Source organism: Chiloscyllium plagiosum, unplaced genomic scaffold, assembly GCF_037043375.1.
Source record: "Chiloscyllium plagiosum isolate Xiang-an unplaced genomic scaffold, Cpla_swu_hap1 HiC_scaffold_15, whole genome shotgun sequence".
Classification (NCBI taxonomy): Eukaryota; Metazoa; Chordata; class Chondrichthyes; order Orectolobiformes; family Hemiscylliidae; genus Chiloscyllium; species Chiloscyllium plagiosum.
Window position 1 is genome coordinate 2,547,591 of NW_028270153.1, and position 27,393 is coordinate 2,574,983.

Here is a 27,393-nt window from a genome sequence, read left to right on the forward strand (position 1 = left end):
AGAAATGGTGATGATATTCCCTCTCAATTTGCAAAGATGATTTCTCCTATTCAACACTTTCCTTGATCTCAGGTTGTCCCAAACTGTTTTGCAGCCAATTAAGAATGTTTCTAACTGGAATCAACTTTGCAGGAAATGAGGCAGTCAATTTGTACACAGCAAGATCCCAAAAATGGCAATGAGATAAATGACCAGATAATCTTAGTGATGTTGGTTGAACTAGAAATATTGGCCAGGACACAGGTGGTTTCCTTGGTCGTCTTCAAATTTGTATTACAATATCTATTACATCCACTCAAGGGGACAAATGATGCTCGGGTTAATATTTCACCAGAAAGATAGGTCCCTTCAAACACAAAATTCTGAGGAATACACGATTCAAAGATACGGAAATTTCATGAAGTCAAGTCAATCCAAATGTATTAAGAGGTTTATGGGTTCACTGTTCATACAATAATGGAAGATACTAGACATATGTGCTCTCCCTGTACATTTCAGTTCCTAGGGATTTCCCCAGTCAGCTAGATGGATAATCTAGAGAGCTAGTAACAACAGATGATATCATCAGGGACAATCCCAACTAAGTCCGAGTATGATCATTGGTCTACTTTGAATCATTAGCTAGTCTTCACTGTCTAGTCACTAGGAACAGAAACAATGGCTGATTTTTAGTTTTGCTTAACCCAACAAGGTCGGCCAATTATGGCATGAAAACACTGCATAAGACACCAAATAACAAGCACAGAGCAGCGAATCAATGCCAGCACCTTTGCCAGTCCACCCAGCCAGACAATACCACTGGAATTTGTAAGTACTCCTGAAGTGTGTGTGGTCCAGCATCTTCCCGAGTTAACATTTGTCATTTCTTTTGCAAAATGCCAATATGCAACAATTGCCAATCCTTGCAGTTACTTTTGAAGCCTCTCAAATTCTGACCGGAAAGAAGTTTTTAATTACTTCTCTTTATGGCCAATCTTGCATTCAAAACTTCATCAGAACCCACAAACCTCTCAATTCAGCTGGAGAAATCTGGTGAATGGGTCTCTGGGGTGTTGGGTAAAGCTTTACCTGTGCATCTGTTAGTTCTTCTGTGCCCTGTGAAGCTTTTGCTGCAGACTGTTCTTGTTCGGAATTATCCCCTGGAACAACACTTTTCCTTTTACCTTTCTTCTTCTTTTCAGTTGGCGTTGGGCCTTGCTCTTTGCTACAAAAGAAGTTAAAAATTCTTAGTGAGTCTTTGTTTTAATAGAATCATAGACAGTTTACAGCGTGTAAGCAAAGACAATATATCTGAATAACCCAGAATCAAACCAGGGCTTGGGAATGACTGCACTGTGTCAGCACAGTGACTCAGTGGTTAGCACTGTTGCCTCACAGCGCCAGAGACTTGGGTTCAATTCCACTCGGGTGACTATTTGTGTGGTGTTTGTACATTCTCCCTGTATCTGTTTGGGTTTCCTCTGGCTGCTCTGGTTTCCTCCCACAGTCCAAAGATGTGCAGCCTAGATGGATTGACCATGCTAAATTGCCCATAGTGTCTAGGGATGTGCAGGCTAGATGGGTTAGCCACGGGAAATACAGGATGACAGGGATAGGGTTGGAGGGCAGATCTGGGTGAGTTGCTTTTCAGAGGGCCAATGTGGACTTGATGGGTCAAATGGCCTGTTTCCAATCAGTATGGATTCTGTGCATAATGCAGTACTGCTCTGGAATCTCAAAGTGGCCATGGCTCAGTCTTAGTATTCTAGCCTCTTTCAAATAGTTGCACCAAAATAAGGTGCCAAATGGCGTTCTTCAGTGCACATCATTTCATGTTTCAATTAGTCAATATGGTTTGAGCTTTAAGTCCACTTTGCAATAACTCGCATTGTTATAACACCTTACTCAGTAAAATGCCACAAGATGCTTCACAGTAATGTTATCCACCAAGATTTGACAGCCACACAAATATTAAGACAGGTGGACCAATAGCTTGTTCATAGAGCTAAGTTTCATGGAGTAACACACAGGAAGAAGGCAAGGTTTGGGGATGAAACTCTGGATATTATTAGGAAAGAGGCAGCTTGCAGTAAAGTGCAGAGCAATTAAAATCAGGAGATGTATAACAGATCAGAAATGGAGGAGAACCATGTGGAGCATAAACGCTAACATGGACCTAGCCTGTAATCTAGATCAGTCATTGTGCTATAACGCGCGTTTCATTAACGCAAATTCGCTATAACATGATTGACAAAATGACGATACAGTTTCTAAAGCGCAAACTTTTAAAATGTGTGTTGGCTGTAACACAATTACAGCACTAACTTTTTAAGCCCAATTTTTCTGTAAGTTGAAACTTTATTGCTGGAACAGCACAGCAGGTCAGGCAGCATCCAGGGAACAGGAGATTCGACGTTTCGGGCACAGGCCCTTCTTCAGGAAAGGGCCTGTGCCCGAAACGTCGAATCTCCTGTTCCCTGGATGCTGCCTGACCTGCTGTGCTGTTCCAGCAATAAAGTTTCAACTTTGATCTCCAGCATCTGCAGACCTCACTTTCTCCTCAATTTTTCTGTAATGCAGGGTTACACAAGAACACAACAATCGTATTTCTGAATACCCAAGTGTGACTGATTAAAACTTGATACTCCGTGTTCACAAATAGGGACTGATCTTTAGTAAAATATCTTTATGAACTTTACTTGGAATTATACTCAGTACCTTCAGTATGAATAAAAAGGTTGTGGGAAATAAGTATTGTGGATTGCAAGCAGATGACAACAAATTATTAAGGAGACAAAGAGGTTTTAAAGATCTAAGAATTTCAATACAGAGGAACCTCTATTATCCGAATATCAATCATTCAAATTTCGGATTATCTGAAGGAAATCGCGAGGTTTTGATACAAACACTACATCAAAGAGCTGTTTCCAACACTGATCGCGCCTTTTGTTTCCAATGATTAAAAATGAACTCGGCTTACTGAAATGTTGCCGAGACCAGTCCTCGACATGATAGGATACCAGGCACCATCTCCACATCATTGACTGCCCGCCCTCTCTCTCTCCCTACCCCTACCCCGGCCCCCCCCCCAACTGTAGCCTAAACCCCCCCCCAGATAATCTCTCCAACATTGTCCTGTACAGGGCAAAGGTGGAACTTGTCAAAAAGTTGCAGTAAAAATGTGTGCACACACACGCTATTTGGAGACTCACCTCCCAAAGGTAGCGGCAGTCTTACTGCCAGGTGGGGGGGGGGGGGGGGGGGTTGCTGGTGGGGACAGGGTGGGGGATGGGAGGAGCCAACATCAACAGAGGGGAGACGGACAGTAGTTGGGGATGGGGCAGAGGTAGACAGGGGGGCATGGTTGGATGGGTTTGGGGGGGCGGCTGAGGGCAGACAAGGTGGTGCAGTTGGACGGTGTTGGGGCAGACGAGGTTTTGAGGGGGGCGGGGCGGAGGGGGGCAGGGTTGGACGGGGTTTGGGGGCAGATGGGGGCAGACTGGGTGCAGGGGCAGACAGGGTTAGACGGTCGGACATGGGCGGGTTTGGACAGGGTTGGGGTGAGCATGGTGGGTGGAGGTGAGGGCACATGGGGGCAGGGGCTCACACACGGTGTGCTGCTGCCGAGTCTCCTGAACAGGGAGAAGACATAGCAAATACTCGCTGCGTCAATCCTGTTGAACTGCTGCAGGTCTTTTACACTCAACTTTGTGTCTGCTCAGAAACAAACCTGATTCGGAGATGCCGGTGTTGGACTGGGGTGTACAAAGTTAAAGATCACACAACATCAGGTTATAGTCCAACAGGTTTAATTGGAAGCACACTAGCTTTCGGAGCGATGCTCCTTCATCAGGTGATTGTGGAGGGCTCGATCGTAACACAGAATTTATAGCAAAAATTTGCAGTGTGATGTAACTGAAATTATACATTGAAAAATTGATTGTCTGTTAAGCCTTTCATCTGTTAGAATACAGTGATAGTTTCACTTCTTTCATGTGTAAATCACAAAACCTTTTTTTTTTAAGTTGCATTCTCGGGTTAGCTGTTAACAATGGTGATAGCTAGACCATATGTTGAAGGTGTTAGCCCCCTGTGTTCTCTGTCTTTGACCTGATGTTTAGATTGATTCTAATCTAAAAAGTGAGATAACAGAATTTTACATAAATTCATGCAGTTGTTGAGCTCAGAGCTCTACATGAATGTATGCAGTTTTTGAGCAAAGTGCAATGTAACTCTGCAAGTACAAAAACATTCACCACACAAAATATATGTGTGCGTGTGGGTCTTTGTCTGTCTGTGTGTGTGCCTGCCTGGGTGGGGGTTGTGAGTGTGAGAAAGTGTGTGTGTGTGTGTGTGTGTGTGTGTGTGTGTGTGTGTGTGAGAGAGAGAGAGTGTGTGTGTGTGAGAGAGATAGAGAGAGAGAGAGAGTGTGTGCGCGCGTATAGTGAGTGCAGTGTCTTAAGTCTGTGAGGGGGTGCATGTGTGGGAGTGTGTGTCTATAAGGGTGCGTGTGGGTGTCTGTGTGCACATCTGTGTGTACATCTGTGTGTACCTGTGTCTGTGCGAATGTGAGTGTGTGTGTGTTTGTGTGTGTGTGTGTGTAGGAATATCTGTGTGTGTGTGTGTGTAGTGCAATGGTGATCACCTGTAATGTGACATGAACCCAAGGTCCCGGTTGAGGCCCTCCCTATGGGTACTGAACTTAGCTATCAGCCTCTGCTCGGCCACTTTCCTCTGCTGCCTGTCCCGAAGTCCACCTTGGAGGATGGTCACCCTAAGGTCCGAGACTGAATGTCCTGGACCACTGAAATGTTCCCCAACTGGGAGGGAACCCTCCTGTCTGTTGATTGTTGTGCGGTGCCCATTCATCCATTGTCGTAGCCTTTGCTCGGTTTCCCCAATGTACCATGCCTCCAGAAACAAACCCTGAGAGAGGGTGCAGACAGAGCGAGGTAAAAGGAAACTTCAGAAAACTCAGAGCCCCAGAGGAGAGCAATTGAATCAATTAACCAAATAATCAATTATCCAAATGAAATGCAGCCCACCCATCTTGTTCAGATAATCGAGGTTCCTCTGTATATTGGATGTTTCCGTTTCAGAGTGTGCTATTTATCTTCATACAAAAAGCTTATGAGCTAAAGTAAATTACACACAGTAACCTTGTTGCGGGATTCAGATGACCAACTGCAAGAGTCTGATAAAGTCATCTGAAAACTCTTACTCTCAATTTATTGCTCACAAAATCCAAAACTCAATCTCTGACAGTGAACCAGTTTTTAAAACAAGTAGATACTTCCACATTTTTCCAATCTTCTCTCCTAATCGTTTCACCCTTGATCTAGTTCCATATTGCTTGCCCCATTGAAACTGGACGAAGTTCATCAGAATTATTTCTAACCATGACAGTACAAAAACTTTGTGAAGTGTCCCTTGTTTAAGTGTCTTATACTTGCTGAAAGCATTAACAATCTGAAACTGTAATCAGGAGAGGACCTTGTTTAATTCTCCATAACCTAGGAAGCACCTGATGTGCAATTATGAGAGTGTTTTTAATTTTATTTTCATTCATAGCATTCACATCACGGCTGACACCAAACTGAGACCAACTTGGAGCCAAACAACAGACACAATCGGCAAGTAATAATAAGAAAGAATTGTTCTTGGGATGAGGGCATCAATGGCAAGGCCATTCTTAACTATCCTTTGAAGAGAGTTGCGTCATGTTTAAACTTTAACATGGGTGAAACACATCCATAGTACTGTTAGTCATCGTGGGTTGTGATCTAACAATAATGAAGGAATGACAACAGATGTTGTTTGAGAGAAATGGCAGTCAGATTAGTAGGGAGAGGATGGTGCCCAGTCCAGCAGAAAGGATACACTGGGTCAGGGCCCAGAGGGTATAAGGAGTGCAGGGAAGGTATAGACATAGGTTTGTTAAGTTGAACTGTATGTCTGTTCAATAGTTATCCAGGAGTAAACTTTTGAAACTGTTCAACATTTTCTGAGTAACTATTTACTTAACTGCAGTGGAACCCTCCAAATTCTCTGATTTAAGTGGATGCATTTGTAAGGTTCAGTGTGCAGGGGAACTGCCTACCAGAATCTTCATTCCCTCAGAGTAATTTCCTCAGAATCTGCAATGTCAAGAATCCCAGAGTCCCAGTACACAACTTCAATTTAGGCTGTGGGAACAACTATCTGGTCATCAGAAAATATGGGTCAACACATTTTTCGGCTAAGGTGGTATGTAGGGTAACTAGGGAGAGAATAGGGCCCCTCAAAGATCAGCAAGGCGGCCTGTGTGTGGAGCCACAGAAAATGGGGGAGATACTAAATGAATATTTTGCATAAGTATTTACTGTGGAAAAGGATATGGAAGATATAGACTGTAGGGAAATAGATGGTGACATCTTGCAAGATGTCCAGATTACAGAGGAGGAAGTGCTGGATGTCTTGAAACGGTTAAAGGTGGATAAATCCCCAGGACCTGATCAGGTGTACCCGAGAACTCTGTGGGAAGCTAGAGAAGTGATTGCTGGGCCTCTTGCTGAGATATTTGTATCATCGATAGTCATTGGAGAGGTGCCGGAAGACTGGAGGTTGGCAAACGTGATGCCACTGTTTAAGAAGGGTGGTAAAGACAAGCCAGGGAACTATAGACCGGTGAGCTTGACCTCAGTGGTGGGCAAGTTGTTGGAGGGAATCCTGAGGGACAGGATGTACATGCATTTGGAAAGGCAAGAACTAATTAGGGATAGTAAACATAGCTTTGTGCATGGGAAATCATGTCTCACAAACTTGATACAGTTTTTTGAAAAAGTAACAAAGAAGATTGATGAGGGCAGAGCGGTAGATGTGATCTATATGGACTTCAGTAAGGCGTTCGACAAAGTTCCCCATGGGAGACTGGTTAGCAAGGTTAGATCTCATGGAATACAGGGAGAACTAGCCATTTGGATACAGAACTGGCTCAAAGGTAGAAGACAGAGGGTGGTGGTGGAGGGTTGTTTTTCAGACTGGACGCCTGTGACTAGTGGAGTGCCACAAGGATCAGTGCTGGGCCCTCTACTTTTTGTCATTTACATAAATGATTTGGATGCGAGCATAAGAGGTTAGTAAGTTTGCAGATGACACCAAAATTGGAGAGGTAGTGGACAGCGAAGAGGGTTACCTCAGATTACAACAGGATCTGGACCAGATGGACCAATGCGCAGATGGAATTTAATTCCGATAAGTGCAAGGTGCTGCATTTTGGGAAAGCAAATCTTAACAGGATTTATACACTTAATGGTAAGGTCCTGGGGAGTGTTGCTGAACAATGAGACCTTGGAGTGCAGGTTCATAGCTCCTTGAAAGTGGAGTCGCAGGTAGATAGGATAGTGAAGTCGGTGTTTGGTATGCTTTCCTTTATTGGTCAGAGTATTGAGTACAGGAGTTGGGAGGTCATGTTGCAACTGTACAGGACATTAGTGAGGCCACTGTTGGAATATTGCATGCAATTCTGGTCTCCTTCCTATCGGAAAGATGTTGTGAAACTTGAAAGGGTTCAGAAAAGATTTACAAGGATGTTGCCAGGGTTGGAGGATTTGAGCTATAGGGAGAGACTGAACAGGCTGGGGCTGTTTTCCCTGGAGCATCAGAGGCTGAGGGGTGACCTTATAAGGGTTTATAAAATTGAGGGGCATGGATAGGGTTAATAGGCAAAGTCTTTTCCCAGGGATCGGGGAGTTCAGACCTAGAGGGCATAGGTTTAGGGTGAGAGGGGAAAGATATAAAAGAGATCTGCGAGGCAATTTTTTCACGCAGAGGGTGGTACGTGTATGGAATGAGCTGCCAGAGGATGTTGTGGAGGCTGGTACAATTGCAACATTTAAGAAGCATTTGGATGGGTGTATGAATAGGAAGGGTTTGGAGGGATATGGCTCGGTTACTGGCAGGTGGGACGAGATTAGGTTGGGATATCTGGTCGGTGTGGACTGGTTGGACCGAAGGGTCTGTTTCCATGTTGTACATCTCTACGACTCTATGTAAATGAGAAGGAAACGAGCAGGTGCTCTTTTCCTTCTAAGTAGTGGAGGTCAAGGAGAGTTATCGACAAGGCACCTGGCAGTTTCTGTTTCGTTCATAAGATGAACTTTTCTGCTTTGACAGGAAGGATATATTGAAACCATCATTATTTTTATTCTACTTTTCTCATTTTTGGTTTGAGGCAGAGTTCAAGTTGAGAATTTAACTCTGAATAGCAGCATATTTTAAAAAAAAACACAAGTTTGGATGCTTGCTGTTGGGAACCAATCTGGAAAGATAACGCAGGTTAATTACTGCTTTAATGACACTGCAGGTGATTAGGCACCGTGATGTTGCTATGCTCAGGTGCTAGCAGCTAGTTGGACATCGAATCAGTCAATCAAGGAAGGACTGGCGTTGGCCAGCCAATCACAAGCAATATTGAAAATAAAACCAGAATTCAGAGTTAACTGGCTGTGACTGGGTTTTGGGCAGGAGGTAGTTCTCTATTTTGAAAGCATCCAGACTGGGGACTTTTTTTTTTTAAGTTATGCTCTCTCTAGTTATTCGCCAGTTAAAAGTTGTTAAAAGTTCTCAGAAAATAACCCCAGTCTGCATGATATAAATAAAAATTTCCAGAAGTTTGCAAAAGCTGTTTGCATTGGCCAGCGACTTTGGAATCCAAGCAAGATACACAGTCCTGTGCATCTGTTATGCAATCCATGGTCCAAGGATTTCATGGAAGACCAAATACTCATCGTTGAAACAGATATCAAACTGGCAAATTACAATTGTTTAATTTTGTTTTTTAATTCATCTCTTAACTGTCTGTCCATTGGGGTGAGAGTGGGGCTTACATTGCAGATACTAATTGGAGTGTTTTGTAGTTTATCTGAGCTCTGCTAAAGTTACATTTTTAATTTAAAAAATTGTTAACTTATTTGTGTCAAAGATTTGTTATTTGTAAAATCTGGTGAGGGACAAATGAGCAATTTTGAGGGTCATTGAATATTTTAGTTTCATGTTCAATGATTAAGAGACTGATTTGGTTTGGTGTGCTATCTAAATGGAAAGAGTTTGCAGAACTCTTGAGATAACAAATGTTCAGAGACAGAATGCTCCTGTTAATGTGAAGGGCAAGGCGCGTGGATTTAGGAAATGCTGGATGACTCGAGAAATTGAAGCTCTGGTCAAGCAGAGGAGGCAGCATATATCAGGTACAAACAGCTAGAATTGAATGAATCCCTAGAAGAGTATAAGGGCAGGAGTATATTCAAGAGGGAAACCAGGAGGGCAAAAAGAGGACATAAAATAGCTTTGGCAAATAGAGTTAAGGAGAATCCAAAGAGATTCTAGAAATGCAATAAGGACAAAAGACTAAATAGGGAGAGAATAAGGCTCCTTAAAGAAGAACGTGGCCATCTATGCATGGAACCCCAGGAGATGAACAAACATTTTGCATCAGTATTTATCACGGTGAAGGACATGAAAGGTTGGGAACTTGGGGAACTACATTAGATTAGATTACTTTACAGTGTGGAAACAGGCCCTTCGGCCCAACAAGTCTACACCGACCCACCGAAGCGCAAACCACCCATACCCCTACATTTACCCCTTACCTAACACTATGGACAATTTAGCATGGCCAATTCACCTGACCTGCACATCTTTGGAACTGTGGGAGGAAACCGGAGCACCCGGAGGAAACCCACGCAGACACGGGGAGAATGTGCAAACTCCACACAGTCAGTCGCCTGAGGCGGGAATTGAACCCGGGTCTCTGGCGCTGTGAGGCAGCAGTGCTAACCACTGTGCCACCATGCCGCCCACATAATGATGTCTTGAAGAGAGTTCATATTACAGAAGAGCTGGTGCTGGAAGTCTTAAAACGCATAAAGGTAGATGAATCCCCAGCACACGATCAGGTGTTTCCACAACTTTAAGAGAGCAAGGGAAAAGATTGCTGGGCCCCATGCTGAGATGTTTATATCATCGATAGATGAGCATGAGGTGCCAGAAGATTGGAGGTTGGCTAATGTGGCATCATTATTTAGGAAAGGCTGTCAGGAAAAGCCAGGGAACTACAGACTGGTAACTCTTACGTCAGTGGGCAAGTTGTTGGAGGGAATTCTGAAGGACGGAGATTTACATGCATTTCGAAAGGCAAGGGCCGACTATGGATAGTCAGCATGGCTTTGTACATAGAAAATAATGTCCCACTAACTTGATTGAGTTTTTTGAAGAGATAATAAAGAAGATTGATGAAGTCAGAGCAGTTGACATTGTTTGTTTGGACTTCAGCAAAGTGTTGACAAGATTCAACATGGCAGACTGATTAAAAAGATTAGATCATGTGGGATCCAGAGGGAGCTCGCCAATTGGTTACAAAATTGGCTTCAACATAGGAGGCAGAGAATGGTGATGGAGGCTTGTGACCAGTGATGTGCCACAAGGATTAGTACTGGGTCCACTACTTTTTTCATTTCATAGAATCCTGGAATCTCTACAGTGTGGAAACAGGCCTTTCGGCCCAACACGTTCACGCCAACCCTCAGAAGAATAACCCTCCCAGACCCATTCCCCTACTACTCGACATTTACCACAGACTAATGCACCTAACCTACACACTGGACAATTTAGCATAGCCAAATCACCTAACCTGCATATCTTTGGATCGCGAAAGGAAACCCACGCATACAAGGGGAGAATGTACAAACTCCACACGGACAGTCTCCCGAGGCAGAAATCGAACCCGGGTCTCTAGCGCTGTGAGGCAGCAGTGCAAACCACTGAGCCACCGTGCTGCCCCATTATATAAAGGATTTGGATATGAATATAGAAGGTATCATTATTAAGTTTACAGATGACACCAAAATTGGTGGCGTAATGGACGGTATCTCAGATCACAACCAGATCTTAATCAGATGGGCCAATGGGCTGACAAATGGCAGATGAAGTTTAATTTAGATAAATGTAAGGTGTTGTGTCTTGGTAAGGCAAATCAAGGCAAGATTTGTACCGTAAATGGAAGGGCCCTGGGGTGTGTTGCTGAACAGAGCGCGCTAGAGTGCAGGTGCATAGTTCCTTGAAAGTGGAGTCATAGATAGACAGGGATATAAAAACACGGATGTACGTCTGAGGGTACGTATGGCCAGGCCACATTTGGAGTATTGTGCAGAGTTTTGGGTCCAATATCTCAGGAAGGATGTACGGGCCCTGGAGCACATTCAGAGGAGATTCCCAGGTGAATGGCCCCAGGAATGAACAGCTGAACATACGAGGACTCTAGGTCTACACCTGGTGAGAGTTTAGATGGATGAGGGGTGATCTAATTAAAACGTACAGACTGCTGAATGGCTTGGACAGAGTGGATGTTGGGAAGAGGTTTCTACAGGTAGGAGAGACTAGGACCTGAGGGCACAGCCTTCGAGTAAAGGTAAGATCCTTTAGAATAGAGATAAGGAGAAACTTCTTCAGCCAGAGAGTGGGGAATCTATGGAATTCATTGCCACAGAAGGCTGTGGAGGCCAGATCATTGAGTATATTTAAGACGGAGATAGATAGGTTCTGGATTATAAAGGGGATCAAGGGTTACTGGAAGCAAGCAGGAAAATGGGATTGAGAAACTTATCAGTCATGATTGAGTGGCGAGCACATTTGATGACCTGAATGGCATAATTTCTGCTCCTTTGTCTTATGGTCTTATAGGCTTGGGAAGGTGGCGTTTGGCATCCTTGCCTTCATTGGTCAGTGCACTAAATAAAGGAGGTGGGACCTCATGTTGCAGCAGTACAATACATTGGTGAGGCCACTTTTAGAATACTGTGTACAATTCTGGTCGCCCTTCTATAGAAAGGATGTTGTTAAACTTGAGAGTGTGCAGAAAAGATTGATAAGGTGGTTGCTGGGATTGGAGGGTTTGAGCTATTGGGAGAGGCTGAACAGACTGTTCCCCTCCTGAGTGTCAGAGGCCGGGGGATAACCTTATAGGAGGTTTATAAAATCATGAGGGACCTGGATACGGTGAACAGCCAAGGTCTTTTTCCCAACGCGGGGGAGTCCAAAACTACGGTGCACAGGTTTAATTTGAGAGGGCAAGAATTTAAAAGGGACTTGAGGAATAACTTTTTCCCCATACAGAGAGGGGTGTGTATATTGAACAAGCTGCAAAAAGAAGTGGTAGAGACAGATACAATTACAACATTAAAAAGGCATCTGGATGGGTATATTAATAGAAATATTTTGAAAATTGGTGGAGTCGGCCACGGGTTCACAGCTCTGAGTGATGAAATTCTTCATCCTCTCAGTCCTGAATGGTTTACCCCTTATTCTTAGACTGTGACTCCTAGTTCTGGACTTCCCCAACATCGGGAACATTCTTCCCACATCTAGCCTGAGCAGTCCCATGAGGATTTTATCCGTTCCTATGAGATCTCCTCCCCCCCCCCTATTCTTCTAAATTCCAGCAAATATAAGCCGAGTTGATGCAGCCTTTCATCATGTGTCAGTCCTGCCATCCCAGGAATCAATCTGGTGAACCTTCACTGGACTCCCTCAATAGCTGCCTTCTTGAACTGCTTCTGCCCACTTAGAGTGATGAATGTTAATGTTAATCTATTAACATTGTAGAGCCACATATACTTTTAAGGAGGGAGTTTCAGGATTTTGAACCAATGACACTTAAGGAATTGTGATATATTTCCAGGATCGTGAATAGTTTGGAGGAAACTTTGCAAGTCGTGGTCTTCCCAAGTATCTGCTGCCCTTTGCAAGGTGCGAAGGTGCCTTGGTGAATTTCTGCAGTGCATCTTATAGTTGGCACACATTGCTGCTACTGAGCATTTGTGCTGGGGGAGTGAATGTTTATGGTATCAATCAAGTTAATTGCTTTCTCCTGGATGCTGTCAAGCTTCTAGAGAGTTGTTGGAGCTGCACGCAGGTGGATCTCTTTGCCCATTGACCGTTCTTCCTATAAAGTCTGTGCCCGTATGTTTTTCTTCACTTCACTTGACAAAGGGGCAGTGCTCCAAAAGCTTGTGATTTCAAATAAACTTGTTGGACAATAACCTGGTGTCACCAATCCTCCTGCGAGTAGAACCAGTTTCAGCTTATTTACTGGTCAAAACCTCTTGTAATTCTCAACATCTACATTAAATCTGCTTTAAGCAGAATCTCAGCTTCACCAATTTTTCCATAGAGTCAGACGTCCATAGGTCAGAAAAAGGCCCTCAGTCCACTGAACCTGCGCTGGTCAAAAACAACCTAATCTCATTTTACAACACTTGGTTCATAGCCTTGTATTCTTTGGCATCACACATGCACATCTAGTTACTTCTTAAAAAGTTATGATGGTTTCTGCCTCTTCACCCTTACAGGATGACTGTTCCAGATTCTGTGGTGGTCACTCTTACCGATATCAGTATGGACAGAGTTAAAAATCACAACACCAGGAATACTCCACAACTACCTGATGAAGGAGCAGCGCTCTGAAAGCAGTGCTTCCAATCAGACCTGTTGGACTATAACCTGGTGTTGTGTGATTTTTAATTTTGTCCACCCCAGTCCAACACTGGCACCTCCAACTCATGACTATGGACAAATCTAGAGCAGACAGATTGGTGTGGATGAGATTGAGTATGTTTATACCTCTGGTGGTCCCCACCATCTTCCTTCTTAGGTATTTGTTAAAGATCCCATGGCACTACTTTGAAGAAAGGAAGTTTGCTCTCAAGTCCTAGGTCAGTATTTATCACTCAAAAGATGCCACTAAAACAGATCATCTGGCTATTTACCTCAATGCTGTTAAAAGACTCTTGTTGTGCATAAACTGGCTATGTTTCACTACTTTACAACAATGATTATCACACTGCATTGGCTGCACAAAGGACATCCTGAGGTTGTGAACATTGCATAAATTGCATTTATTATTGGTAATACTGCCCCTTAGTGTGTGACACAGTTTAAATTAAGGTTCTGCAGCCAAGAAATGGGTTTAGGCAAACCATCCTGCAATATAATCAGAGTCCCTTTCTTTGCTGGTTTGCTGGAATGTGAGGAATGCAAACAGTAACTAGAGAGCCAGCAACTCTCAATCCTCATGTGACTGTATATCCAGGGATCCAACTTCTCAAATAACTGAAAAGGAAATTTTCAAACCACTGTTTCATCCAAGAACAAACTATAAGCATCATTTCCTGTATGTGGAGTAGGGGACAATCATCTAGTGCCAAAGCAATGTGGAAATATTCAATTATAAACTGCTGACTATGTAAACCAACAATGGAGCTTAGACTATGAGCATCACCAGGCTGCACAATCATAGCACGACCAAATAGGGTTGCCTTCTCTCAAGCCATTAGTCATCCTAACAAACTCACTCTCCCACACATCCCTTGTAAATTATGCAGACTCTTGATGCCCTACTTGGGAATTGTCGACTGCCAAACATTTCTAGGGACCACGAAGTCTGGATCTTTTCAGTTAATTTTAGTATTCAGTAGCTTTCAAAAAGCTTTCCTTCAGTATCACTGGGTTAAAATTTTGGAATTCCCTCCCAAGGGCATTGTGATGTAGGTAGACCCACATAAACTGTGGCTGTTTAAGATGGCAGCTTACCACCATGTTCTCAAGTGCAACTAGGCACAGGCATTAAATGCTGACACAGCCAGTGACACTAGTGTCCCACGAATGAATTAAAAAATTCCAGAGATCCCAAAATAACGTGGGAATAAGAGTAGCTAATCAGCCTGTCGAGACTGCTCTGCCATTCAAATAGATCATGGCTGGTTATCTACCACGATGTCAAGTTTCTGCCCCTTCCACATGTCTGCTAATGTCATTACACTCTAGAGGTCTATTGATTTCTGTCTTGAACATGCTTGATGACTGAGCCATCAGAGACCCAAGTTATGAAACTCCTTTTCATCTCCGTCTTAAATGCTCAGCCTCTTCCCCATCCTGAGGTTACATCTTTTGGTTCTAGGCTCACTAACCACAGAAAACATGTTGGTTCAGATAGTCCAATGGTCAGGCAGTAGAGGAGTACACAATGTGCAGGGGGCAAGTTAAAAAGGAAATAAGGAAAGCAAACAGGAAGCTCTCCTATTAAGAGTAAAAGAATAACAATGGAAAGAGTGGGTCCCATTAGAACCACAGTAGTAATTTGCGCATGGAGCTGGAGGAATTAGGAAGGGTTCTAAATAAATATTTTATGTCCATGTTCACTCATGAGAGAGACGAGGTGGGTATAGAAATCAGGGAGAAGAACTATGGTACACTTGAAAAAATTAGCATAGGCAGAGGAGAGTGGCCTGACAGGTTTAGTAGTAAATAAATCCCCAGGGCCAGATGAAATGTATCCCAGGCTGCTGAGTGAGGCAAGGGAGGAAATAGCAGGAACCGGCAATAATTTTCAATTCTTCTCTGGTCACAGGTAGAGGTGCAAGATGACTGGAGGAAAGCCAATTCAGCAGTGTTTTTCTAGAAGGGAGCAAGGGATAAACCAGGAAACTACAGGGCAAATCAGTCTAACCTCAGTGGTACAAAAAGAACAAAGAAAATTTACAGCCCACGAACAGGCCCTTCGGCCCTCCAAGCCTGAGCCGATCCAAATGTACTGTCTAAGCCTATCAGTCAATTCTTAAACATCTGTATCCCACTACTCCCCTACTCCCCACCTACTCATGCATTTATCCAGACGCATCTTAAATGAATCTACCATGCCTGCCTCTACCATCTCTACTGGCAACGCGTTCCAAACGCTCACCACTCTCTGTGAAAAGTACTTGCCGCTTGTTTCCCCCTTAAACTTTCCACCACTCACCTTGAAAGCGTGACCTCTCGTTATTGAATCCTTCACCATGGGAAAAAGCTTGTCTTTATCCACTCTGTCTATAACCTTCATGATTTTATAAACCTCAATCAGGTTCCCCCTCAATCTCCTTTTTTCTAATGAAAATAAACCTAACCTACTCAACCTTTCTTCATAGCTAGCACCTTCCATACCAGGCAACATCCTCGTAAAGGTGAGGACAGATGAACATACACAGAAAGGAAGGAATTAGTCAAGAACAGTCAGCATGGCTTTGTGAGGAGAGTTCATGTCTGAGCAACTTGATTGAAGGCAATGCATTTAATGTAATCTACTTGAATGTCAGCGAGGTTTTGATCAGGTCCTGCATGGAAGACTGTTAGTGAAGATAAGAGACCATAGGATCCAAGGAAATTTGGCTAATTGGATCCAGAATTGGCTGAATGGAAGGATACAGTGTTGGTTGAAGGGTGTTTTGTTTTATGACTGGAAGCCTGTGTCTATTGTGGTTTCACAAGGATCAGTGGTGGGGTCTGTGCTAATTATGGTATATATATATATATATATATATAAATAAACAATTTTGAATTGAATTAAGTATCATTAAGTTTGCAAATGATGCAAAAATTGGTAGGGTGATAAATAGTGAGCAGGATAGCAGAGGGAGAAAGGGAATGGGTGATCAAAAGGCAGAGAAAGAGCAGGGTCCCCTGCGGTCATCTCCCTCCAAAACAGGTATTCCGTTTTGGATACTGTTGGGGAAGATGGCTCACCAGGGGAAGGCAGCAGTAGCCAGGACCATGGCAACGCAGCTGTCTCTGCTGTATAGAAGGGCGGGAAAAAGAGTGGAAGGGGCAGAGGCATAGGGGATTCAATTGTAAGGGGAGTAGGTGGACGGTTTTGTGGTCGAAGATGAGACTCCTGAATGGTATGTTGCTTCTCAGGTGCACGGGTCAGAGATATCTCAGATCAGCTGCAGAGTATTCTGAAAGGGAAGGATGAATAACCAGTTGTCGTAGTGCATATAGACACTGATGACATAGGTAATAAATGGGATGAGGTCCTGCAAGCAGAATTTAGGGAGTTAGGAGCCAAGGTGAAAAGCAGGACCTCAGAGGTAGTAATGTCAGGATTATTACCAGTGATACATGCTAGTCAGAGTAGAAGTGAAAGAATAGGCAGGATTAATGCGTGGCTTGACAGATGGTGCAGGAGGGAGGGGTTCAGATTTTTGGAACATTAGGACCAGTTCTGGGAGAGGTGGGACTATTACAAATTGGACGGTCTACACCTGGGCCGGACTGGAATCGATGTCCTTGAGGATGCTTTTGCTAACACTGTTGGGGAGGGTTTAAACTAATGTGGCAGGGGGATGGGAACCAAATGAAGAGGTTAGTGGACAGTCAGGAGATAGTAACTAAAGCCTGTAAGGAACTAGATAACGAAGTCAGTGTGACTAAGGGAGAAGAGTAGAATTCTGTTTTTTGTATTACAAGAGGATACAGACAGGCTAGATCAGATAGCTGGTCAGCAACAAATAGAATGCAATCTGGATAAGTTTATCTATTTGGGCAGGAAAACAAGGCAAGAGAATACATGATGAATAGGAGGCCCCTGGGAAGCACCGAGGATCGTAAGGACCTTGGTGTCCATGTCAACCTGTTCCTTAAGAAAGCAGGACAGGTAGACAAAGTGGTTAAGGGGATGTTTGGTTCTTTATTAACCAAAGAAGAGTGTTTAAGAGTAGGGAGGTTATGCAGAAACTGTGTAAATTCTGATTAGCCATGGCGAGAGTATTGTGTGTAGTTCTGGAATCCACACTTTAGAAGGGATGTGACTACAATGGAGAGGGAGCAAAGTACATTTACGAGGATGTTGCACGGACTGGAGCATTTTAGTTACGACGAGGGATTTTGCAAACTGGGATTATTTTCCTTGGAGGAGAGAAGACAGAGTGGATTTGATTGAGATGTATAATTATAAAAATATATAAAATAATGATCATAAATTGAAGGTAAGGGGCAAGTGGTTTACAGGAGATGCATCAAAAACAGTCTGAAGCTCTCCCTGAAGCATGGAAGCATTGACATGAATGACTGGAAGGAGCTTTTTACCAACTGCTCAGTATGCAACAACTTGCCCATCAAACTGAAATATGCTTTGAGTCACATTTTAATGATGGGGCAGTGAGGAGGCAGAGAATCCTACCCTTACAGATTCCACTAACTCATGGTATATGCTCTCCCATGTGCCCCAAGGTCTGCAGTTGAGAGTCGATCTGTTCAGTTACATGAAGACCCAAAGCAGAAAGTCAACCTCAAGTAGACACCATCCTCAAATTAACAATGGTTGTGATGTAAAAAAAATCTGGCAGTGAATTTTCACACAGCTCCAGTTTGAGATAAACAGTGGGCCAGATACTGAAGTAGATTAGAATTATTCTTGTTAGACAGACAGAGGTTGAGGGGGGACCTGTTTGAGGTCTACAAAATCATGAGAAGTATAGACAGGATGGATAGCAAGAAGCTTTCCCCCCCCCAAAGTGGGAGACTGAATTCCTAGGGGTCACAAGTTCAAAGTGAGAGGGGAAAGGTTCTGGGGAGATATGCGTGAAAAGGTCTTTACACAAAGGTGGTGGGTGCCTGGAACGCATTGCCGTGGAGGTGGTAGAGGCGGGCACGATGGCGTCATTTAAGATGGATCAAGACAGATACATGAATGGGTAGGGAGCAGAGGGATACGGACCTTTAGAAAATAGGCAATAGGTTTAGATAGGGGGGGTGGGATCAGCAGAAACTCAATCTCAAGTAGACACCATCCTCAAATTAACAATGTTGTGGTTCTGTTTGCCGAGCTGGGAATTTGAGTTGCAGACGTTTCGTCCCCTGTCTAGGTGACATCCTCAGTGCTTGGGAGCCTCCTGTGAAGCGCTTCTGTGGTGTTTCCTCCGACATTTATAGTGGCCTGTCCTTGCCGCTTCCGGTTGTCAGTTTCAGCTGTCCGCTGTAGTAGCCGGTATATTGGGTCCAGGTCGATGTGTTTGTTGATGGAGTTTGTGGATGAGTGCCAAGCTTCTAGGAGTTCCCTGGCTGTTCTTTGTTTCGCTTGCCCTACAATGGTAATGTTGTCCCATTCGAACTCATGTTGCTTGTCATCTGAGTGTGTGGCTACTAAGGATAGCTGGTCGTGTCGTTTCGTGGCTAGTTGGTGTTCATGGATGCGGATCATTAGCTGTCTTCCTGTTTGTCCTATGTAGTGTTTTGTGCAGTCCTTGCATGGGATTTTGTACACTACATTGGTTTTGCTCATGCTGGGTATCGGGTCCTTCATCCTGGTGAGTTGTTGTCTGAGAGTGGCTGTTGGTTTGTGTGCTGTTATGAGTCCTAGTGGTCGCAGTAGTCTGGCTGTCAGTTCGGAAATGCTCTTGATGTATAGTAGTGTGGCTAGTCCTTTGGGTTGCGGCAAGTCCTCGTTCCGTTGTCTTTCCCTTAGGCATCTGTTGATGAAATTGTGAGGGTATCTGTTTTTGGCGAAAACATTGTATAGGTGTTGTTCTTCCTCTTTTTGCAGTTCTGGTGTGCTGCAGTGTGTTGTGGCCCTTTTGAATAGTGTCTTGATGCAACTTCTTTTGTGTGTGTTGGGTGGTTGCTTTCGTAGTTCAGGACTTGGTCTGTGTGTGTGACTTTCCTGTCTACCTTTGTGGTGAATTCTCCGTTCGGTGTTCTCTGTACCATCACGTCTAGGAATGGGAGTTGGTTGTCCTTTTCTTCCTCTCGAGTGAATCGGATTCCTGTGAGTGTGTCATTGATGATCCGGTGTGTGTTCTCTATTTCTGTGTTTTTAATGATTACAAAGGTGTCATCCACATATCTGACCCAGAGTTTGGGTTGAATTTGCGGTAAGACTGTTTGTTCTAATCTTTGCATTACCGCTTCTGCTATGAGTCCAGAGATGGGTGAGCCCATGGGTGTGCCGTTGATTTGTTCATATATTTGGGTTAGAAACCTCTCCCACAGACACGGAAAGAACAATACTAGCCAAGGGACTCAACTACAACCATAGGGACGCCAAGACAGCAAACTTCCTCGCAGCACTAGAATGCACACTCAGGATCAATGGACTGACAGAAGAGACACAACAAACAGTGAGACAAAGTATTGTACCTCTGATAACAAGGAAAGGACAAACACATAACCTCAACACCAAGGAGAGGGAAACACTAAAATCACTAAGAAACGATAAGAACATAATCATACTACCAGCAGACAAAGGCAGAATGACGGTCATCCTGGACAAAGCAGACGACATCTAAAAAGCGCAACTACTTGCAGATACCAACACCTACCAAAAGAGGGAGTTTGACCCCACCCCACAGCTCACCAATAGGATAAACAACACACTGAGGAACCTACAAAAAAACGGACAGATAACCAGGTTTGACCTACAGAGAATGAAACCTGAAAGCAACAACACCCCCAGATTCTATGGACTACCTAAAGTGCACAAACCAGACATCCCACTCAGACCCATAGTATCACTCCCAGGGACACCACCACACAAACTGGCTAAAGAGCTACAGCAGAAATTGAAACACCCTGATCAACGGATCCAGGCACTCTATACAGTGAACACAGGAATTCTAGGACATCAGAAATATACACATAGACAAGGAAGAAACTATGGTCTCATTCGATGTAACGGCACTGTTCACCTATATCGACAAACCCTAGCCAGAGAAACAATAGCCAACCTGCTGGACATACAGAACAGACAACAGGACATTGAACCTATCAACAAAGACGGCATACTCAAACTACTGGACCTGTGCCTCACAACACACTTCACATTCAACAACCAAATATATGAACAAATCAACTACACACCCATGGGCTCACTCATCTCTGGACTCATAGCAGAAGCGGTAATGCAAAGATTAGAACAAACAGTCTTACCGCAAATTCAACCCAAACTCTGGGTCACATATGTGGATGACACCTTTGTAATCATTAAAAACACAGAAATAGAGAACACACACCGGATCATCAACGCCACACTCACAGGAATCCGATTCACTCGAGAGGAAGAAAAGGACAACCAACTCCCATTCCTAGACGTGATGGTACAGAGAACACCAAACGGAGAATTCACCACAAAGGTAGACAGGAAAGCCACACACACAGACCAAGTCCTGAACTACGAAAGCAACCACCCCAACACACACAAACAAAGTTGCATCAAGACACTATTCAAAAGGGCCACAACACACTGCAGAACACCAGAACTGCAAAAAGAGGAAGAGGAACACCGATACAGTGTATTCGCCAAAAACAGATACCCCCGCAATTTCATCAACAGATGCCTAAGGGAAAGACAACGGAACGAGGACATGCCGCAACCCAAAGGACTAGCCACACTACCATACATCAAGAGCATTTCCGAACTGACAGCCAGACTACTGCGACCACTAGGACTCATAACAGCACACAAACCAACAGCCACTCTCAGACAACAACTCACCAGGACGATGGTCATTTTCTGTACCACTAACACACTTGAATACCCAAGAATATACCCCAAAAGAAATTAGCAATGGCATACATGCATCAAAAGATAGGGTAAAATCATCCAAGATTGGACTCAATTAATCCCCAATTATCAAAGGTAATTAGATTTTTTAGATTAGATTACATTACAGTGTGGAAACAGGCCCTTCGGCCCAACAAGTCCACACCGACCCGCCGAAGCGAAACCCACCCATACCCCTACATTTACCCATTACCTAACACTACGGGCAATTTAGCATGGCCAATTCACCTGACCCTGCACATCTTTTGTGACTGTGGGAGGAAACCGGAGCACCCGGAGGAAACCCACGCAGACACGGGGAGAACGTGCAAACTCCACACAGTCAGTCGCCTGAGGCGGGAATTGAACCCGGGTCTCAGGCGCTGCGAGGCAGCAGTGCTAACCACTGTGCCACCGTGCCGCCCACTAATAGCAAGCATTTGGACACTGAATAAAATCAGCTGTGATATTCCTGTGATATAACCCTGCTCCATTCTTGCTTGAGCAATCATGTCATCTGAACACCCTAAAGATTCATTTGGGAGACTTCAGCCAGGAATCTCAACTCCCCTTCCCATCTCCTCTGGTAAAAAATAGTAGGAGACAGTCTGCAGCGGGCCCCTGTCAATCCAAGTCTGAACATGAACAAATGCAAGGTCTCATCATAGGAGAAAGTGAGGAGGCCAAAGGACCTACATGTCCTTGGCAGAGTGGGAGGGGGAGTTGAAGTGTTGAGCCACAGGGTGGTTGGGTTGGTTGGTGCGGGTGTCCCAGAGGTGCTCTCTGAAATGTTCCGCAAGTAGGCGGCCTGTCTCCCCAATGTATAGGAGGCCACATCGGGTGCAGTGGATGCAGTAAATGATGTGTGTGGAGGTGCAGGTGAATTTCTGACGGATATGGAAGGATCCCTTGGGGCCTTGAGGGAAGTAAGGGGGGAGGTGTGGGCGCAGGTTTTGCATTTCTTGTGGTTGCAGGGGAAGGTGCTGGAAGTGGAGGTTGGATTGGTGGGGGTGTGGATCTGACGAGGGAGTCATGGAGGGAGTGGTGGGGAGGGAAATATATCCTTGATGGTGGGGTCTGTTTGGAACAGACCCCAAGGGATCCTTCCATATCCGTCAGAAATTCACCTGCACCTCCACACACATCATTTACTGCATCCGCTGCACCAGATGTGGCCTCCTAAACATTGGGGAGACAGGCCGCCTACTTGCGGAACGTTTCAGAGAACACCTCTGGGACACCCGCACCAACCAACCCAACCGCCCCGTGGCGGAACACTAACACCCCCTCCCACTCCACCAAGGACATGCAGGTCCTTGGCCGCCTCCATCGCCAGACCATAGCAACACGAAGCCTGGAGGAAGAGCGTCTTATCTTCCACCTAGGAACCCTCCAACCACAAGGAATGAATGCAGATTTCTCCAGCTTTCTCATTTCCCCTCCCCCACCTTTTCTCAGTCTCAACCCTCAGACTCAGCACCGCTTTCTTGACCTGCAATCTTCTTCCCGACCTCTCCGCCCCCACCCCCTCTCCAGCCTATCACCCTCACCTTAACCTCCTTCCACCTATCATATTCTCAACGCCCCTCCCCCAAGTCCCTCCTCCCTACCTTTTATCTTAGCCTGCTTGGCACACCCTCCTCATTCCTGAAGAAGGGCTTATGCCCGAAACGTCGATTCACCTGTTCCTTTGATGCTGCCTGACCTGCTGCGCTTTTCCAGCAACACATTTTTAAGCCAAGGTCTCATCATACCACAACATGCTCAGGTAAAGCTGAACTTCCCCAAGCTGACAGTCCCATCAGCCCTACCACAACCCAACAAGTGAAAATTAACACTTTCAGCTTATGGAGGGGGTAATGAAGCTTCAAAGGAAGCATGTACTCTGGCTACATGAAATGAGGAAACCAGCCTCAGCCTGTCCGGTGGTGAGATTCTACAGCTGGACAAAGAGGAGCCTGGAAAATCACAGCAAGCCTGGCAGCATCAGGAAGTGGTAAAGTCAACGTTTCGGGTGAGGGAGGATTATACCTGAAACATTGATTTCTCCACCTCTTGATGCTGCTTGGACTGCTGTGTTCTTCCAGCCTCCTCTTTGTCTACTTTGGATCCCAGCATCTGTAATTTTTTGTCTCTAGCTAAGATTCTACAGCTAACTTCAGCAAATTTGAAAGAAAAGGGAGACGCGACCAAGACAGTATTGTCGAGCTGCTGTTAATACATAAAGACAGAATTTGATTTAACTACAACAATTTCCCTTCCTGCTTATCAAACACAATAAGCTTTATTGCTCAACAACTACATTCAAGCAAAAATTCCAACTTGGGAAATAAAACACAGTGGAACTGTGATAACGGCACTCCAACACCAGGTATCATTACCAGAAGGTGAAGAGATGGAGATTAATATTTTAGGAACAAGCAAAATAAATTTTTTGCAGAGATATTCTAAGAAAATTATTCAACTTTGAATAGTGTGCAAATCTCTGGTCCTGAAAGTGTGGAAACTTTAGAGGTGTAATTGCTGATACAAAAAGGATGAACAATAATGTTATCTCAACTGAGAGGTTATAACTATAAATCAGGAAATAGTGTACATGTTGTATGTAATTCTCTGTAAAACAGAAGGCAGGTGGTGGTCTAAGAGGACTTTAATGTTTTAAAGATCATCAGAGATGTTGTTTCACATGTGGGCAGAGCAAAAATAGGATAAAGAATGTACAACAACCATTATTTAGTCAAATACGGAACTCAGGGGAACTTTTTTACCCAGAGAAAGGAGAGAATGTGGAACTCACTACCTCGTGAACCAGTTCAGAGGAAGGCATAGGTGCATTTAAGGAGAAAACAGATAAGACATTAGGGAGTAAGAAACAGAAGAACATGCTGATAGGGTCAGTTGACCGAAGGTGGAAGGGTGTTCCTGAATACACCATATGAATTAAGTTAAAAATCACACAACACCAGGTTATAGTCCAACAGGTTTAATTGGAAGCACTAGCTTTCGGAGCAATGCTCCTTCAGCAGGTGATTACCTGTTGAAGGAGCGACGCTCCGAAAGCTAGTGTGTTTCCAATTAAACCTGTTGGACTATAACCTGGTGTTGTGAGATTTTTAACTTTGTACACCCCAGTCCAACACCGGCATCTCCAAACCATATGAATTAAGTAGTCTGGCTCTCTGCTCTACATTCAAAGTGATTTTTGATTGTTGAGCTCAATGGGCGATGGCAATGTAGTGGTAATGTCACTAGATTAATAATTCAGAGATAGAATCTAATGCGCTGAGGACATGGGCTCAAATCCCACTAGGCAGCTGATGGGATTTAGTGTATTCAAGGCTGAAATCGACAGATTTTAAATCAGTGAAGAAAACAGGTTAAGAGGAGAAATCAAGAAAATGGAGTTGAGGATTATCAGGGCAGCCATGATCTCATTGAATGGCAGAGCAGGCTCAATGGGCTGAATAGTCTGCTTCTGCTCCTACATGTTACAGATCACAGGAAAAACCCCTTAAGAAAAAACGTACAAGAAATAAACCCGATACACTATCCAGAACTTAGCCAGGAGTGCACATTGACCAAGACACTAAGCCCAGCAACCCACCCACATCTGAGGTCTAGCTTCAAAATAGGAAATCTACTCCATAAACTAGACCACAGTCAGACTCTCCAAATTGTACTCATCACCAATGTCCCCAGACATCTCAATTACCACCCTTGGGTATATTCTGCTCTACTCCCAGGACAGATCCATCACAGGTACTGGCAATATCAGAAGTCAGGAGGTTATGGCCCTAGGAGACCGCAGTATTGACTGCACAATCCATGTCACCAAGTTAAACATGGAAAATTCCTGCAGGTTACCAACTTCCTGCTTCTCTCGGCTGACAAAAATCAGTTCTCCATGTTAAGCATCACTTGAAAGAAGCTAAGAGGGTGACAAGGACAGATAATGTACTCTGGGTGAAGGGCTTCTATGTTTGACAAAAGAGTAACTTGGTAGAGCCCCGAGTGACTGATTGGTCACGACTGGAAAATGCAGTTGCCATAGTGGATCTGCAGACAACAGAACCAACTCAAATAATAAATCTACTTGTGCACGGTGAATGATGGCAAGAAATTAAACACAACAGCAAAAGCTCCATGAACAACTCCATCCACAAAGCTGAAACACTTGGAAACAACCTCAACCAGAAGAAATGTCAAGTTGCTGATCCATCTTTGCCTCCTCCTGAGGTCCACCATCATTGAAGCCAATCTTCCGCCAATGTGATTCACTACATTACATCAAAGAATGCAGCAGATACAGCAAAGTTATCAGCTGACAGCATTCCTGTTGCAATCCTAAAATTTGTCCTCAAAAACTAGTTATGCCTCTCGTCAAATTCGTACAGCTAAAGCAGTGCCATTTACTAGAGTCATAGGACAATCTAACACTTCATAAAAAACCGAAAGAACTGTGTCCGCAACTGCTGATGCTGGAAACCAGAAACAAAAACAGAAATTGCTAGAAAAGCTCAGGTCTGGCAGCATCTGTGGAGAGAAATCAGTCAACGTTTCAGGTCAAGTGACCTGTCTTCAGAATTGATAGTAGCTAGGAAAAAGCTGTTTTTGTGCAGAAGATAGAATGGGAGGAGGGGGTAAGGAATAAATGATAGGTGGAGAGTGAGCCCAAAGAGACAGAAGAATAATTGGCAAGATAAAGGAGTGGATAACGGTCAGCTTAGGAAAATGAATGGATGTTAACAGACTGATATTAGTGGCTAACAATGGGTAATGCGTAATAGCAGACCATGTGATAACAAGGCCTGGTGTGTGGGGTTTGGGGTAAGGACTTGAGAGAAGGTGCCTCGTGCTCTAAAATTATTGAACTTGATATTGAATCCAGTAGGCTGTAGAGGTGCCAAATGGAAAATGAGGAGCTCTTCTAATATGTTAGTTCGAAGTGCTAATTTGTAGATACCTCCTCCTATCGCCCAGACCATGATTCCCACCTTAGAACAACAGGCTACTGTGTTCACAAAGGTCACTAAATACAAAAGGACTGCCCAGACAGACCCTCTGCTTGCCCCACAGAGCTCATCTTCATACCTCAACTGTTTTTTTTTCTCCCCTTGTCCAGTCCCTTCTCACTTACATCTAGGATTCCTCTGAAACTTTACACCAGTTTCAGAATTTCCAGTTCGCAGGCTGCAGCCACGTGCTCTTCATCATGGACATTTAATCCCTTTACATGTCCAACCCCCATCAGGATGGTCTCAGGGCTCTTGGTTTCTTGCTGAAAGAAAATGGCCTGAACAGTTCCGATCTGCCACCCTCCTCCTCCCCCTCCTGATCGAGCTTGTCCTCACTCTGAACGATTTTTTAAAATTCCTCTCACTTTCTTCAGGTCAAAGGGGTGACCTTAGGTACTCACATGGGCCCCAGTTATGCCTGTCTCTTTGTAGGGTACATGGAACATTCCTTGCTCCAGTCCTATTCCGGCCCCCACCCACAACTCATTCTCCGGCATATTGATAATATCATACGTGCTGCTTCTCTCTCATTTATCAATTTCACTGCCAATTTCCACCCTGCTCTCACCTTCACCTGGTCCATCTCTGTTTCTACGTCTGGGGACAGGGTGACCACCAGTACCCACTGTAAACCAATCGACACCCACAATTAACTTGACTATACATCCTCACACTTTTATTTTCTATAAAGACTCTATTCCATTCTCCCTGTTCCTCCGTCTCTGTTCTGATGATGCCAACTTCAACAAGGGGACCTCTGAAACGTCCACCTTCTTTATCAACCAAGCATTCCTCAGCATTGTTGTTGCAAGGGCTGTCAGCTGGGTCTGACATCAGCCCTCACCACCCCCCTCTTCCCTCCCACAAAAGCAACTGGGTGCCCCTTGTCCTTAGCTTCTAGATCTAGCAATGAACCTGCAATTCACACAACCTAGTCTACTGCATTTGCTGCTCACAATGTGGTCTCCTCTACATTGGGGAAACAAAGCATGACACCTACGTTTTGTCTGCAAA

The 27,393-nt window shown here is 44.3% G+C and overlaps 1 protein-coding gene across 7 annotated transcripts in view; it reads right to left on the minus strand.

Moving 5' to 3' along the window:
• Nucleotides 1-27,393, minus strand: part of chd6 (chromodomain helicase DNA binding protein 6) — a 266,964-nt gene that overhangs the window by 151,845 nt on the left and 87,726 nt on the right. For all 7 annotated transcript variants that reach the window (XM_043710968.2, XM_043710967.2, XM_087994672.1 and 4 more), the window contains one exon: nucleotides 1,069-1,204. In XM_043710968.2, the coding sequence (XP_043566903.2) occupies nucleotides 1,069-1,204 (136 nt within the window). The remainder of the gene's footprint in view (nucleotides 1-1,068; nucleotides 1,205-27,393) is intronic.